Source organism: Festucalex cinctus, chromosome 21, assembly GCF_051991245.1.
Source record: "Festucalex cinctus isolate MCC-2025b chromosome 21, RoL_Fcin_1.0, whole genome shotgun sequence".
Classification (NCBI taxonomy): domain Eukaryota; kingdom Metazoa; phylum Chordata; class Actinopteri; order Syngnathiformes; family Syngnathidae; genus Festucalex; species Festucalex cinctus.
The window spans coordinates 20,125,898-20,143,112 of NC_135431.1; the positions used below are offsets into that span (position 1 = coordinate 20,125,898).

The following is a 17,215-nucleotide window of genomic DNA, read 5'->3' on the forward strand; positions in this document are numbered from 1 at the left end:
AAGGGTCAACCATCATCTGTCCATCACTGTTTTTAACTGAGGCAATAACTTTCTCATTCTGTAATTGTCAAAGACGCCAGGCCAGTAATTTCCCAGACTTTTCCCCTTGGTCGTAAAATGTTTGTTTGAGACGTAGGAGACGGGAAGCTGCCTTAGAGGCGGAGAGTTCATTATATTGCGTTCTCATTAACAGAAGTTTTCGATGGACCATTCGGGGCGTAAATATTTATAATGTTTATTTTCTCACTAATAAGTGTGCCCTGTAGAATAATAAATCTTCCACCCTTATCTTTAATAACCCGACTCACATGAAAGGGTATAGATTTATGAATCAAAACCATAACCCCTCTTGCCTGTGAAGTAAATGGTGATGAATATATATTACCCTGCCACCTCCTCCTAATTCTTGTTTCTTGGTTTGAAAGTAGGTGAGTCTCCTGGAGCAACACAATATCAGAACGTAAAGATTTCACCCAAGTCATCACTTGTTTTACCTTTTTAAATTTTTGTAATCCTCTGCAGTTCCCAGACAAAATTTTAATCGTTAAACCAAAAGTCATGTTGTGCAACAAAAAGTGGGCATGTTTGTACGGTGAAATATATAGTAGACCTGAAAACAAAAACAAAAAACACATGGGCAGTAAAACCAATACCCATAACAATAATAAACACTGAAACTCCCTTAAAAATTAAACTTCTTACCTACTTCCCTCCCCCAAGATATACTACCACCTATCTAATGGCTAAAGGCTGTTCCACACAAAGTGAGGAGCAACCAACTATACCTTAATACTGTACGTACTTCTTCCGCTACATAGACAGAAAAAAAACTCGTCTTTGATTAAAAAAGAAAAAAAAAGCCACAATGACAGGAACCACATTTTATCTAATATACCAAGGAAGCTTTTTTTTTTTTTTTTTTTTTTACCCCCCCCTTCTTCCTTTCTCCTCAATTGGATATAGTTAAGGCTCTATGATTAACCACCATTACAACGTAATAATCATCTGACCTCACTCCGGTCCACTTTTTGCCTTCAATGTCTTCACAAAGTCCTCTGCTTCAGCCGGCTGGTTAAAGATGCAGGACTTTCCGTTGTGCGTCACAAGCAGTCGAGCGAGAGAAATCATGCCGTACCTAATTCCTCTGACTTGTAGTTGTTGTCTCACGGCGTCGAACTCCTTCTGCTTTTTGTGTACGCCGGCTGCGAGGTCATCGTAGAATCTCACTGGGTGGTTCTTGTCGAGAATCTGTCCCTTCGCCCTGGCGGCTCTCATCACCGTCACTTTATCCTTGTAATTAAAAAACTTCATGATGAGAGTCCTCGGTGTAGCATTGCTTGAAGTATTCCTCTGACCGATGCGATGGGCTCTTTCCAGTGTCAAAGCAGTGCGAAGCAGCGCCAGATTCAAAGCCTCCGGGAGCCAATTCTCCAGAAACGCGCACACATCCTCCCCTTCCGAGCTCTCAGGCAGGTTAACCAGTCTCAGATTAGAGCGGCGTGACCACGCCTCCAAATCGAGCATTTTTTCCTCAAGACTTTTATTTTTATTCTCCAGCGTGTGCACCTGTGCTTGTAGTGTGGCAATGTCATCCTCTGCCGTCGATATCCGGGTCTCCGCTTCGCCGATCCTGTCTGCGCAATCACGTATATCTTTCTTCATTGTCTCGATCGCTGCCAAGATGCCATCCAGCTTGGAGGAGAAAGCAGATTTCAAACTAGCAATTGCAGCCAGTATTGCGCCGGCGGTACCGTCCGTAATTCCCTCTTGGGGTTGCTCGATGTTCTCCTCCTCCTCCATTCTCTCGCACGTGTCCGTGTTAGCTTCGCCGCTAGCCCCGGATCTAACTTTCGAAGAGAAGTCAGACAACTTGGACTGCGTCGTCTTCCTGGAACTTTTGCTGGGTTTCTTTTGAGAGAGTGGCCTCTCAACTGACACTCACACGTAGTGTAGAGTCAAATTCACCGATTATGTTTCAGGATTCTGAAGGAAGGTCGCGGAGCGAAAGCGAGCACGTCCTCTCAGCAAGCCGCCATTACCGGAAGTCCCAAAGACACATTTAGCTCGGTTAATAATCAGTCCAGACTGGCTGAGCTTGGAGAAAAGCTGCCGGAGGTGTGAAAGGTATTCTCCGATGGAGGAGCTGGCCACTAGGATGTCATCCAAGTAGACGAAGACGAACGGCATGTCCCGAAGAACAGAGTCCATGAGACGCTGAAAAGACTGGGCCGCGTTTTTAAGGCCGAATGGCATCCTGAGAAACTCGAACAGTCCGAAAGGTGTTATCACAGCAGTCTTAGACACATCGGCGGGGTGTACCGGAACTTGGTGATAGCCCCGTACCAAGTCCACCTTGGAAAACAGCTTCACACCTGCCAGGTGGGCAGAGAAGTCTTGTATGTGCGGGACCGGATAACGATCGTGTGTCGTGGCATCATTGAGGCGGAGATAGTCTCCACACGGTCGCCAGCCGCCGTCCGACTTCGGAACCATGTGGAGAGGCGAGGCCCACGGGCTGTTTGAACAAAGAATTATGCCAAGGCGTTCCATATTGGCGAATTCGGACTTAGCTGTGGCCATCAGGGTTGAGGCGTCGGGCCTTAGTATGAACCGGCGGGCCCACGGTCTCGATGTGGTGCTCAACCCCATGCTTGGTAAAAGTGGCTGCAAATGTAGGCGTGGTCAGGCTGGGGAATTCTCCAAGAAGCCGCATGAACACGTCGTCATCTGAGAGCGGGCTGGCGAGGCCCTCAAACGTCTCCACATCACACCCACAAGCGACAGTGGAAAACGTCAAAGCGTCCAACAGGCGGCCATTTTTAACATCCACCAGAAGACTGTGGGCACACAAAAAGTCCGCGCCAAGAAGGGAAAAAGAAACGTCTGCAGTGACAAACTCCCAAGTGTATCGGTGCTCCCCAAATCATACATCCACTGTCTTAGTGCCGTAGGTCCGGATAGGTGTATCGTTGGCCGCTGACAGGTGCGGGCCGTGAGTGCCCCCGGCAGCATCTTCAGCCAAGGCAGGCAACACGCTTCTGCGGGCACCAGAGTCACAAAGGATTTTGAGTCTGGAGAGGGTGTCCATGATAAACAGCAGCCGGCACTTTGCGCCCCCACTCACAGCTGCAACTGAGTGGAGGCGTTGCCGTTTTCCGACGCAACAAAGGAGCAAGGGGCGCGGCACCTCTTCGCCTTGGTTCCAAAACGTGCGTGAAAATAGCATAAGCCAGGGGCTGATCGGCCATTCATGGCAGCGCGTGCCTTATGAGGTGCAGTTACTGCCGCCGGGACTGGGAAGGCACGCGCAGAGGCTAAGACCTCGTGGTTGTAACTCTGGGTGGCCAGGAAAAAAACGGTCAGCTTCCTCAGCCATAGCACGCGGCTCGGAGATGGTAGTGTTCGCTAGCGCTGTCTGGACATGAGGAGGCATGTGGCGCAGAAACAGTTCAATAACAAAAAGTTCGGCTCCTCCGCGCCAAGCAGGTTCAGCAATTTTTCCATTAGTTCGGACGGCTTACTGTCCCCCAGGCCCTGGATGGCGAAAAGGCGGCGAGCACGTTCCAGCCGTGAAAGCTCGAAGGTCTTAAGGAGGTACGCTTTGAGCCCCGCATACATATCCCATGCCGGGGGAGAGGTGATAAAACTCACGGCTCTGGCCGCCGTGGAGCTCCCGAGCGCGGACACGACGTGGTAGTAGCGCGTGGAATCGTCCGTAATTCCCCGGATGGCAAACTGAGCTTCAACTTGTACAAACCACATCGCCGCGGCCGACTCCCAAACCGCCGGTAACTTGAGACCAGTGGAGTTCGCCATGTCGCTCAATTCGATCAAATTCTCAGCCTCGGAAACGTCAACGAGGCGGATGTCGGGGTCACCAATGTAGCGAGTAGTGACGGGAGTCGGAGGCGGAGTGTTGAAGTCCGGAGCCAAAGACTGGCGTTTTATTGACATCAGCTTCTCAGTGTTTAACAGCAACTCCTCACCCTGCGCGAGGCTCACAGGCCAACTAACATTTCGTCCTTTTATCCTTTCATTCTTTCATCCTTTCATCCTAACCAACTCCTCCCACCCGGAACTCCCCCTTCGTCCCAACGTTCCGTGGGTGAATTATGTTCCCATCACTACAAACTAACGGCCAACAAATTTTTGCAAAAATTCAAATAATTGGTGATTGATGAAGGCACAGTAAGTTTTTAATTGCGACGAGACGGGCCTTTTTTACAAAAAAAAAAAAAAAGATGCCTCGCCATAACAGAAGTTTCCATGAAGTTTCAGAATTAGTTTAAAAGAATCGCCCAGAAAGTGTTCACCAGTTGGGGCGTTTGCTCACTAAGATGATGTTTGCCTTGGACATTTCCGAAGGATTGTTTAAAAAAAATAATAATAATAATTAAAAAAAAAAAGGCAATCATCCATGGATCAGTTCTTTACAAAGCACCAGACCCAAAAAAAAAAAAAAAACACAGAGAGGAGAACATGAACCAAAGAGGGCAAAAAACGATGAGGACAGCAGTTAAAAAGGAAAATGACCATCATTTTTATTCTTTACTCTATTCTTTGTTTTTTACATTATGCACAACTCTCATTTATTGTGCAATAATCTAATTGTAGTCATTTCATTCCTGTGACATTCAATATACTGAACTAGTACAATTGTGATCACTCGATTTACAGAATCACTGAGCAAAATGCTAAACGTACGCTTACCTCCGCGGCTTCCAGAAGCTTGCGGGGATAAATGTCTGCTGCTGCTACTTTTGCAACACTTGAAGGGATCCGTTCAACTGGTGGATGCGGCTCGAGTTCGCCAAATTCGTCACCGGATTCCTCGTCAGATGACGTTGAATCGTCAGCGATACGACAATGTTACAACGTGCCTTGAGAACACCGGAGGCGGTGGCTTTTGAAGCGGACGCCCGTCTGACGTGTCTGTCGCTATTCAAACCCTCCTATGCTGAATCCGCTCTTTGATCTTTCTCTTCGTCACCTCTTGACAGATCGTGACAAACGCTCTGCTCAAAAGCGTGAGCTGCTTGAGAGGAGTTGGCTTGTTTTTAGCGGCCTCCGGTGAGCGGTTAGCACTCGTCCTTTCTCCCCCACCCGTCCCCACCACTCTACTCCACTCCACGAGTCTGATGTACAGTGTTCCCTCGTTTTTCGTTGGGGTTCGGTTCCAAAAAATAGCCGTGATAAATGAAATCCGCAAAGTAATTAGCTTTATATTTTACAATTATTCTAAAGGCTCTAAAACCCTTTACCACACAGCTTCTACACTTTTTTTGAGGCATTTACATTTTCTCACATTTCTCTCATTTAAACGTTCTCTATGTTCAAACCTTCATAAATTTTATAAAGTAGGCACATTACTTTAAAAAAATGCACTAAAAATCCGCGAAATAGCGAGGCCATGAAAAGTGAGAACCACGTTATAGCGAGGGAACACTCCTCCTTTTTGACCTTATGGAAGTGGCCACCCTATGCGCATATGCAGCAGCCATTTTAGATTAGTCATTTTAGCGGACATGACATTTTCAAGCAGATATAGCCGCCAAGTAACGTGATGACAGACCAGATCAATGTTGGCACAACCACAGCAATGGATGCAGAAACAGCCCTTGTGGACCTTCCATAAAATAAAACATTTCAAATGCACACAATCTTGTTTATTGAGCGATGCATTTTATGTGCTTTGAATATTGCAAATAACTCTCAATGTGGATAAAATTGTACTCTTTTACCATTTCAAACTAAAAATTGGAATATGTCTAGGAAGCATCATTTCTTCATATTCTGGGCAAATTCTTTCAGTTCAGGAACTAGTGCATCAAGGATCCTCATTTGCTGGACTTGACCACTGCTTTGATGCATGTTTGATGCCGTACCATGTGCCACTGTCTATTGATGGATCAATAGTTGATTTTGATTGACTGCATGCTGGCATCCTAGCTGAGTCATTATCAAAACAGTCATTTTCATTATCTTTCATGGGTTAACTTTTAGCTTTGCCTTGTTATCCAGACAAAAAAGTTCACATCTTTTTAACATTGGAAATACTGGTAGGTAATACTGATAGACACAGATAGCACAGACGTGGTTTATATATGTTTTGATTTGTATTATTTCGCTTCGGCTTTTTTTTTTTTCACTTCAATTTTTATTTCCTTTTTGAACACACACAATATTGTTGTATATAAAATACAAACAAACCTTCAACATTAACAGGGGAAGCCACTTTACTAATCAATTCACTGTCTACTTCTCATATTGATCATGTCCATCGCCATTTCAGTTCTTGAATGTTTTCCATTTCCTCCACTTTTGTTCTCCTTGAGTACCCTGCAATCTCATATGGAAAGTTATAATCTCCATTGTATGGATTTCTTCCACGATTGCCTAACATTGCTCGTCGGTCCACGTTATACCATTTTCTTGTTATAGCTTTCTAGCTTGCCACAAGCAATATATTTGCCAAGTATTTGTCCTCATGTTGTATCACTCCTTCATTAGTCATTCAGGTAGAGAATCGTACAATTGAAAGGGATTCCGTACCCCAGAATCTCCTGTACCAAATAGTGTATTTTTTCCCAAAAATGTCATTTTTTTTACATTTCCAAAAAAACGTGTATGATCTGCATTCAATTCTCCACACTCTCCAACACATGAGATTTGTTTTCGAGTATCTATTCTTAAACTTGGGTGTGACAAAAAAAAAACGTGCCAAGTTTTTCCATGAAAATTCCCTCCACTTTTGGGATATAGTAGTTATTTGATGAGCTTTCCACATCCCTAGCCACTGTTGCTCTGTGATTTTTATGTCAAGTTCAGATTCCCATTTTGTCTTTATATAATTGGTTGAGTTCTTGTTTTCTAACAAAGCCTTGTATAGTGTGGAGATAATCCTAATCGAATCGCCCTTATACGTCCAAGTTGAGTTACCCCACTTGTGTTTCTCAAGAGATCCATTTGGACCCTTTTCTTGTAATAATCCCTTGCTTGTAAATCTATAAAAATCACATTTCGCCATATTATATTCTATTTTCATATCTTGAAAACTTTTCACTTCCCCTTTATCCAACAAGGTGCACCATGCCGTCAGTCCCACATACAGTGGAACCTCTACTTACAAACGTCTCATCATACGAAATTTTCGAGTTACGAAACTCCTCAACGGGAAAATATTGCCTCTTGTTACGAAAGAAATTTCTAGATACGAAAGGTAAAAATACATTACCGAACGCAACATACTTTCGGCTATGGCTATTTCCTACCATAGGTACTTATGAGCGTAAATACTAGATTGGTGTTTGTGCATCGTTCTGGCATCCTATTGGCTAAGAGGAACCTCTACCATAGGTATGAGCGTATACTAGATCGGTGTTTGTGCATGTTTCTGGCATCCCATTGGCTAAGAGGAACCTCTACCATAGGTATGAGCGTATACTAGATCGGTGTCCATACAGCGTCCTCATCATTCATCCCGCAGCCCATGAGGTGTTCGATAGTTTTTCGTAAATGTATGAACTAACGGCCAACGAATTTGTGCAAAAATTCAAACAATTGGTGATTGATGAAGGCACAGTAAGTTTTTAATTGCGACGAGACGGGCCTTTTTTTGAAAAAGATGCCTCGCCATACCGGAAGTTTCCATGAAGTTTCAGAATTTGTTTAAAAGAATCGCCCAGAAAAAGTGTTCACCAGCGTTTGCTCACTAAGATGATGTTTGCATTGGACATTAACGAAGGATTGTTTAAAAAAAAAATAAAAAATAAAAAAATAAAAAAAATAAATAAAAAAAAAACATCCAATGATCAGTTCTTTCCAAAACACCAGGCAAAAAAAAAAAAAAAACACTTCTGAGAGAGGAGAACATGAACCAGAGGTCAAAAAAACGAAAAACGAGGACCGCAGTTAAAAAGGTAAATGACCATCATTTTTATTCTTTACTCTATTCTTTATTTACATTATGCACAACTCTCATTTATTGTGCAATAATCTAATTGTAACATGTATTTGTTACATGTTTTGATGCATTTTTATGCTTTATAAAACATTTTTGTCTGAAATTTGGGAGGCTTGGAACGGATTAGGGCATTTACATGGAAAATGCGTCTCTACTTACAAATTTTTCAATTTAAGAACTTTCTTCCAGAACCAATTAATTTCGTAAGTAGAGGTACCACTGTATGTCCACTCTTAAATCCCCTGTCATATTCATTTGGTTTGAAGTTTTGTGTCATATGCCACCCACTTTAATTGATCAATATCTTCAATTTTTTGGTTTCGAATGACCGTGAACCACAAATTCAGAGTAAATAAACTGATGGGGGCTTTTCCTGCACCTTCTCATATAATATTTTATCCCCAGCTAGGCTTTGAATGGGGAAGCCACCAAACTCTCTTTCCATTCCTTTCCATTTGGCTACATGTTCTGTTTTACACCAGCAAACTATATATCTGAATTGAGCTGCATGGTAATACTCTTTTAAATTTGGGAGACACATACCTCCTTGTTCTTTAGGTGGTTGAAGGGTTACATATTTCACTCTGAGATGTTTACCTCCCCATATAAATCTTGATATTGTCCTATCCCAATTCACAAACTGTGTTTGTGGGATCTCTATTGGCAAGGATTGGAATAAATAAAGAAGCCTAGGCAGCATGTTCATTCTGATTGCTTCAATTCGTGAGCTAAAGTTCATTGTTAAAGTAGACCACCTCTTTATATCCTCTTGTATATCCTTATTAATAATGTCATAATTTACCTTATATAAATTGTTCCAGTTTTTGGTGATATAGACCCCTAAATATTTAATCTTCTCTTGATTCCAGTTAAACTTATATATGTCTTGAATAGGCTTTGATGGAGTGTAGTTAAATGTCAGTACCTGAGTTTTTTATATATATTATTTTATATTCCAGATAGGTGACCATATATCTCAAATAGTCTCATTAGTGCAAGTAGGAATTGCTCTGGATGTCTCAGATATGCTATAATGTCATCTGCGAGAAGCCCAATCTTATTTTCTGTTATTTATTGTTACACCAGTAATTTCCTCACTTTGTCGAACTGCTTGTGCCAGTGGTTGAATGAAAAGAGTAAACTCGAGTTTGATCTAGTAGATCTTTGTCGGTATATTCTGTCTGCCAGGTTACCATTATTTTAATTCTGGCATTAGGTCGATGGCCGAGCGTTCTAATATATTGCACCGATTTATCGATTGAGATTTGGCTTCAGCTTTATATTAAAGCCTAATGTGTATGTTTACAATTAGTAAGAAAAATAATGTGAATTTCACTGCAAAAAGTGGGATACAAACCATTGTAAATAAAACATTGTAAATAAAAACTGCAAATACAGTATATAATCATGAACTAACATGAAATTGTGTCGAGTTTAATATATCGCAGTTCAAGTATATGAGTAGTTCTTGAAGACTTAATTCGAAGAACTGCAGGGACAAGCTATTCGTATTTTTGCAGTGCCTCAGCTTTGACAAAACAATGGCCCAGGTAAAAGGAAATATTAACATTCTGGACAGAAACTAACAGCCCAATGGTAGGCTTCAAATCTTCAAATCTTCATATGAAAATGACGACTTCAGTGTGTGTCAGTTTTCATGACAATTAACAACACGAGATTAGCAGCTAGCTGGACCGGATTAGCAGCTAGCACCGGAGTACAAGCTATGATTGTACACTAAAGCTAACCTTTATACGAAACTGCTTTCTTTCCACCCACTTTGAGGTCTCTGCATGTCAACCAATGTTTAAGCCAGGGGTGTCAAACTCATATTAGCTCAGGGGCCACATGGAGGAAAATATATTTGCAAATGGGCCGGATCGGTAAAAGCATTGTATATAATTTTTAAAACATTGCCGTCAATTACACACAGATTTTCGCTATTTGTGGGCCGCCCTAAATTACGGGGCGCAACTGTAAAAATATTGTCCCAAAAAAATAACACGAATTCAAATGGACGTGGCAACACTTTGCGCGTAGGAGTGCCAGGCGTGTTATAGCTCCCTATTTTGCATAAACCTGTATATTGGTCACTGAATGCATTGTGTGCCGGGTGCCAATAATGAAGTTATAAGCACGTTAATCATTGTCAGCTGCGTCATGGCACATCCGAGAATTTAACAAAATGAAAGCGTCCAACGTCATGAAAAGGAGTCACTATAACACAATTTAGCAGTAATAAATTAAATTATACAGCATATATTTGTGGGGATTGGCGTCAAGTTGTATTTTAAAATTTTAAACTGTGCAGAAACTCGCAAGTTACATTTTGTTTAAAATTACATAGCTCTTAATCTGAAAAGAACACATTGATCGTTTCTGGTTCCTATGCAGTAAAAATTTGTCATTTTACAATGCACATCCTATTTCACTTAACAAAATAAAAGCACCAGCGAATGCATATGTTTGTGGGGACTGTGTTGTATTTTACAGTTTTAAAACAGGCAGCTCCTAATATGAAAAGAAAAATGCACTGAGCTGTCACCATTGTGTTACAAATGCAATTATGCCATGTTGTAGTGACAGAAAAGTGACCAAAACAAATCAATCACACTTTGGTTTGGTTTTACAGTACAGTACATGTTTTATTTTTTTAACATTTTTTTTTTTATTATTGAATTGTTGTTTAATTACTCTATCAATGAATTTTTTTACTTTTTTGTTCTTGAATTGTTATGAAATTACTCTATCAATGACTAAAAAATAAAACCATATTTAAATTAGGGGAAAAAGAATTTTACATTTTATTGTAAAGTTAGATATAAATTGAGATATAAAATTTGCGATAAATGTGCGATTAATTACGATCGAAAAATTTTAATCGACTGACATCTCTAATTTATATGCTTTGATTGTGGCCGGCTGATTAATTGGTCTGACATTACTCTTTCTTTCTTCTTTGTTTTTTTGTTTTTTTTTTTACTTTACAAAATCATCTCTCGGGCCAGATTAAACCCCATTGCGTGCGGGCCTGATCGGGCCCACGGGCCTTATGTTTGACACCATGGTTTAAGCTGTTCTACACTGTTTAGTTGATTGAATCATGTTGAAATTTCACGTGTGGGACGTCATCTTTTCCAAAATGATACATATGCGGGTGTCGCTACTCTCTGAAATTTCGGACCTTATGCATATTAATGAGAAAACGTGATATCTGAGATCAACCCTATTGCACCATGACATGTCTGAAGCATTTACCATCTTGTCCTAAATAAAATTCTTATTGTTGCACATTTTTGTGGCCTGATGGGAAGAAATTATTTTCTCTTGAAAAAATACTTGGGTTGCCGTGATTATAAATGAAATGCAATTAAAAAAAAAAAAAATCAAATCTATAGTTTTCTTAACATTTGATATACCGTCTCCATTTTAATATTACAATTTTTCAGAAGGAAATCCATCTGACATTGACGAGGAAGCAATCACCACAGAAAGAGATGAAGACGGACAGAAAGAAGATGAGGAGAAGGGGGGTGAGCAGGGGAGAGATGTGCAGATGGAGGAAGACGAGTCAAACCAACAAGAAGACGACAACAGAGAACCAGAGTCAATGACTGAAACAGAAGATTATGGAGACGACATAAAAACAGAAGACAAAGAATCAGAAAAAGATGAGAATCGGTCTGTTCCAAAAGAAGGAACCAATCCTAAGGTGGGAATATTAACTACTTTGTATGATCGCCATATGACTTTTTTCCATTGATTGTATTCATGATCAGACACAATATAACATTCATTACTTCATTTTGTGAAAGGGAAGGTATTTCACTCCACGCTTGACACTCATGGAATGTATATCATGTGTTTTGAACTTTGAGGGATGATCTGTAACTGGGATCTCTGCTAATATAATTACCGTAATTGCCGGACTATAAGCCGCAACTTTTTTTCTCACGCTTTCAACCCTGCTGCTTATAAAATGATGCGGCTAATATATGAATTTTTCATCCTGAACCGTAACAAGCATTTGTAGTCATAAAATTAATTAAATTAACACTGGAAGCGAGAGAATATTTGATCTTTTTCTCTTTCTGTGTGGGAGGATTTCCCATTGACAAATTGATTTTCACATTGATATCTTTGGGGATCTATTTTGTACTGTGAATGAGGCCATCGGCGGAAGGATACATGAAAAGAAGGGGGGAACTTTTGCCATTAAGTTAAAGCGTGCATGTTCAGCGAGCATGTCCTCTTTTTGTTTTTTTTGTTTTTTTTGCTTGTTTTAGAGCTTAACGAGCCACTTAAAGTTAATTGTTTGATTGACACTAATATGCGAAGAGATCAGCGAGTGTGGGGAGGGAGGGAGAGAGAGAGGGGGACGGTGACGTTGAATGAGGAGCGAACAAGGAGCGCACGTCAACGACTGACTGACAATGAGACAGAGCCTGATGTGTTTGATGGAGAACTTGTCCAGTTTGTTTTGGATACAGAAGATGAGGACTTTGAGGGATTTGTAATTGACCAAAAGCAACGTGAGTACATTGTTATTACTCTCTGCCTTTTTAAAAACTAGCACTAGCATGTACTAGCGTATGTTTTAGCATACTGCTAATGGCATGCTACCATGTGTAGCGTCGCTGGGAGCTTGGAGGCGCTCCCAGCATGCTTTGTGGCACTTGCGATTGAAAGGGTGTTTAAAATGCAAGTTCTGTGATAATTATTCTGCTAGTTAGTGGTCTAGTTGTTGTATTGGTTTTCTAGTTTGTTGCTACATGGTCATTTAATTTTGCCGTGACACCGTGATTGTAGATCACATGGGGAAGAATGACTTGCCTGCATTCTGCGAGTTGAAAGTGGGTAAGCGATATCTTCTGCTTACAATAATGAAAGTGGTCACTGGTCCTCATTTACATAGTACCGTCTTTCTTTGGAAATATCTCATTTTCAATGTGGGCACATGCGGCTTATAGTCAGGTGTGGCTTATCTATGGACAAAATGCTTTTTCCTTTAGAAATGTAGTGGGTGTGGCTTATAATCAAGTGCGCCTTATAGTCCAGCATTTATGGTAGTAAAGAAGAAATTGCAAGTGGGTGCTTTAAAATTAATCGTATTGACAATAATCTGATAATTCGCAAATTGATTGCAATTGAAATTTCAGAAACATGCGAAATTTTCAAGTACGATCTTGAATGGTACCATGTCTGAATGTCAATTTGGCGTTAGGTTGGCGCATAAGGAGGGTGCTGCTCATATTGTTACATAAAATGGGGCTTTTTAGTTCCCATTATTGTTATATCTAAAAATACCCCAGTTTTTGTGTTGCTCATATCATTAATAAGCACGATCATAGTGACATCACCATATTAAAGTTTTGTTGTGACCCATGATACGATGTTTGTGCTGCTAGTACAGGTACATAAAAAGACATAGTGGATTTGGGTTTGTTGTTGTTGAACCCCCCAGGACCCCAAACTCCCTCCGTTGTGTTACCAGGCCGAGTTGTATGAAGCGGTCCGTAGTGGAAAATAGGTTGGGGACCACTGTCCTAACACACCCACACTAAGGGAAAGGGGAATTGCAGGGCGACTGGCTCTGATGTTAATGGTCTTCGTTTTTGTGACACCCCCCCCCCCCCCCCCCCCCCCCCCCCACCATCCCTACCATATAAAAATCAATAGAAATGTGTATATATGTATATTAGGGGTGGGAACCTCTGGGTACCTCACGATACGATACGATACGCGATACGAGGCTCACGATAACGATTATCTCGCGATATGAGGATACTGCGATTATCGATATATTGGTCAGGAAATAAGTCCACGCTAATCACGATAAATCTACTCAAGACATAAACTGTTTTTTCAATGACAAAAGTTTATTTTCATACCATCACTGAAAAAAACATTAAAACTGGTGTCTTCTTCAGAGTGAGTAATTTAGTGCATTTTTTTTAAACAGATACAAATGTCTTCTCAACAAAGAACTTTCTGTGAACAAATTTGTGTCTTTCTTAAAGACTACTGTCATACAACATGCCAGTCAGTTACATAGTCAATTGTTTCATTTGATAAATTTTGAATTAAATTTAAATGAAATTTTAGATATTAAATCAATATTAACATTGCTTAGAAATTGTGTGCTTCAAAAAGTAGAAAGACATGTTTTTAAACTAACATTGACGATATAATACAAATTTTTCATAGAAACTTAGCTTACACAAGTAAAAGTAAGCTCATGCTTTTCTTTAAAAGAAAAAAAAAAGAAAAAGAAAAGTAAAAGAGCAGCATGTGTGATTTGAGGTCCCAATCACTGATGGAATGCATGGAAATGGTAAAAAGAAAAATGATAGATGTCCGTCCGTTATTGACTCGCTGGTAAGACCTACTCGTTGTGACGACTCAAATGCATTAGTTTAGCCCCGATCTCCTCTTACAAAGTTGGAATTCTTTTTCTCAGTGAAATGACCGGTTATTTTACCTAGTTGTCTTCAGTCGTGGTCTGGCTATTTGTATGTGCTCTTTTCTCCCTTCGTTTTGTTAGTGAGCTTCCGCTCTCGTGTGTTAGTTTGCCATTACTCATTTCTTGTTGCACGAGTGTAGTTTGGAAGTTCAGGAGAGTGTCCCGACATTCGGGAGCTTTAGCTGAGCTCCATTTCATTTTGTAACTATCACAGCATTGCGTTTTTAGTGTCGTATTGCCCCCGCTTAAACTCAACGAGCAAGACATCTCACTCGTGCCCCTGACACCTAATGAAATCACGGAGCGAAAACCATCATTCACAACTACGCTTTACGAAATCGATTGCAAATATACTCAGAGATGCTGTGCGTGATCAACTTTGCCCTTGGAGAATTAAATTAGCAGAGAGAGAATTAGCTCTTACCTTTAGCAAGTCTAGTCCTCGATGATCCCGCTCTAAGTGGCTGTCATATTTGTCATGTTTCCAGTGTAGCTATTGTGAGACAGTTCTTGCATCCACCCAAATCCGTCTCTATTCCATTTGATAAAATCCAAAATGTATCCATTCCACATATATCAATATATCCACATCTGACTTGTATGCAGCCGGCGTTTTGTTTACTTGGGTCTTCTTCGGCTGAAGACTGCCGCACATTTCCCCGCCACTCTTATGAGGCGCTCCCTCTAGCAGCCCGCGCCAATTGCGCAATAAGGAACAATGGAGCCGTTACAGCGGCTGTATCGATACTTGGCATAGGCATATCGATAACCCATCGTGAGAGAAAATATCGCGATGTATCGCCGTATCGAGATGTCTAATATATATATATATATATATATATATATATATATATATATATATATATATATATATATATATATATATATATATTAGACGTTATCAAATAAAATTAATATTTAAAAAAATTTAAGATGTAGGGAAGTGAATAAGTAAATATAAGTATAAAAACCCCTCCGTCAGCCGGTACCTTACCGTGGTGGAGGGGTTTGCGTGTCCCAATGATCCTAGGAGCTATGTTGTCTGGGGCTTTATGCCCCTGGCAGGATCACCCATGGCAAACAGGTCCTAGGTGAGGGGCCAGACTAAGCATGGCTCAGAAGACGCCTGATGACGAATACAAACTTTGGAGACACGTTTCCCTCGCCCGGACGTGGAGCCAGGCCTGGAGGCGGGGCTCGCTGGCGAGCGCCTGGTGGCCGGGCCTGCACCCATGGGGCCCGGCCGGGCACAGCCCGAAGAGGCAACGTGGGTCCCCCTTCCCACGGGCTCACCACCGGTGGGAGGGGCCAAAGGGGTCGGGTGCAGTACAGGCTGGGTGGCAGCCAAGGGAGGAGACCTTGGCGGACCGACCCCCGGCTACAGAAACTGGCTCTTGGGACATGGAATGTCACCTCTCTGGCAGGGAAGGAGCCCGAGCTGGGGTGTGAGGCAGAGAAGTTCCGACTAGATATAGTCTCACTCTCCTCCACGCACGGCTTGGGCTCTGGTACCAGTCCTCTTGAGAGGGGTTGGACTCTCTTCCACTCTGGAGTTGCACACGGTGAGAGGCGCAGAGCAGGTGTGGGCATACTTATTGCCCCCCGGCTCGGCGCCTGTACGTTGGGGTTTACCCCGGTGGACGAGAAGGTAGCCTCCCTCCGCCTTCGGGTGGGGGGACGGGTCCTGACTGTTGTTTGTGCATATGCACCAAACAGCAGTTCAGAGTACCCACCCTTTTTGGAGTCCTTGGAGGGTGTGCTGGAGAGCGCCCCCCCTGGGGACTCCCTCGTCTTGCTGGGGGACTTCAACGCTCACGTGGGCAATGACAGTGAGACCTGGAGGGGCGTGATTGGGAAGAACGGCCCCCCCCGATCGGAACCCGAGCGGTGTTCTGTTATTGGACTTATGTGCTCGTCACGGATTGTCCATAACGAACACCATGTTCGAACATAAGGGTGTCCATATGTGCACTTGGCACCAGGACACCCTAGGCCGCAGTTCGATGATCGACTTTGTAGTCGTGTCATCGGATTTGCGGCCGTATGTTTTGGACACTCGGGTGAAGAGAGGGGCAGAGCTGTCAACTGATCACCACCTGGTGGTGTGTTGGCTCCGTTGGTGGGGGAAGATGCTGGTCCGACCTGGCAGACCCAAACGTATTGTGAGGGTCTGCTGGGAACGTCTGGCGGAATCCCCTGTCAGAAAGAGTTTCAACGCCCACCTCCGGCAGAGCTTCTCCCTTTTCCCGGGGGAGGCGGGGGACATTGAGTCCGAATGGGCCATGTTCCGCGCCTCCATTGTTGAGGCGGCCGATCGGAGCTGTGGCCGCAAGGTGGTCGGTGCCTGTTGCGGCAGCAATCCTCGAACCCGCTGGTGGACACCAGCGGTAAGGGATGCCGTCAAGCTGAAGAAGGAGTCCTATCGGGCCTTTTTGGCCTCTCTAATTTCAAATGGCTTCTGAATACTATGGCAGAGTAGATTGTTGTAAGCTCTATACATTATTTGTGCTATTACTGTACTTAGCTAGTACATGCACAGTATTTTTATTTTATTGTTAACTCTATTGTTTAATACATTAATGCACAATATTTAATTTAAGGCTTTAAAGCTACATGCCAATTGTTCTGTTTAAGCACACAGGGTCATTGTTTGTTCACTTCTAATAAAGGAGTGTATGTTGAAGTACAGAATTTATTGCTTATTTTCTATTTTTACCGTGGTATCGAAATGGCATCGAGAATCGTGGAATTTCAGTGGTATCGGCATTGACTACTAAATTTCTGGTATC

General features: G+C 42.2%; 1 protein-coding gene across 6 annotated transcripts in view; it reads left to right on the plus strand.

The window, feature by feature from the left end:
- The window catches only part of mdn1 (midasin AAA ATPase 1), a 437,529-nt gene that overhangs the window by 384,729 nt on the left and 35,585 nt on the right, over positions 1-17,215 (plus strand). For 5 of the 6 annotated variants that reach the window (XM_077510806.1, XM_077510809.1, XM_077510807.1 and 2 more), the window contains exon 89: positions 11,413-11,675. In XM_077510806.1, coding sequence (XP_077366932.1) covers positions 11,413-11,675 — 263 coding nt within the window. The remainder of the gene's footprint in view (positions 1-11,412; positions 11,676-17,215) is intronic. The other variant, XM_077510808.1, reaches the window with a different exon arrangement.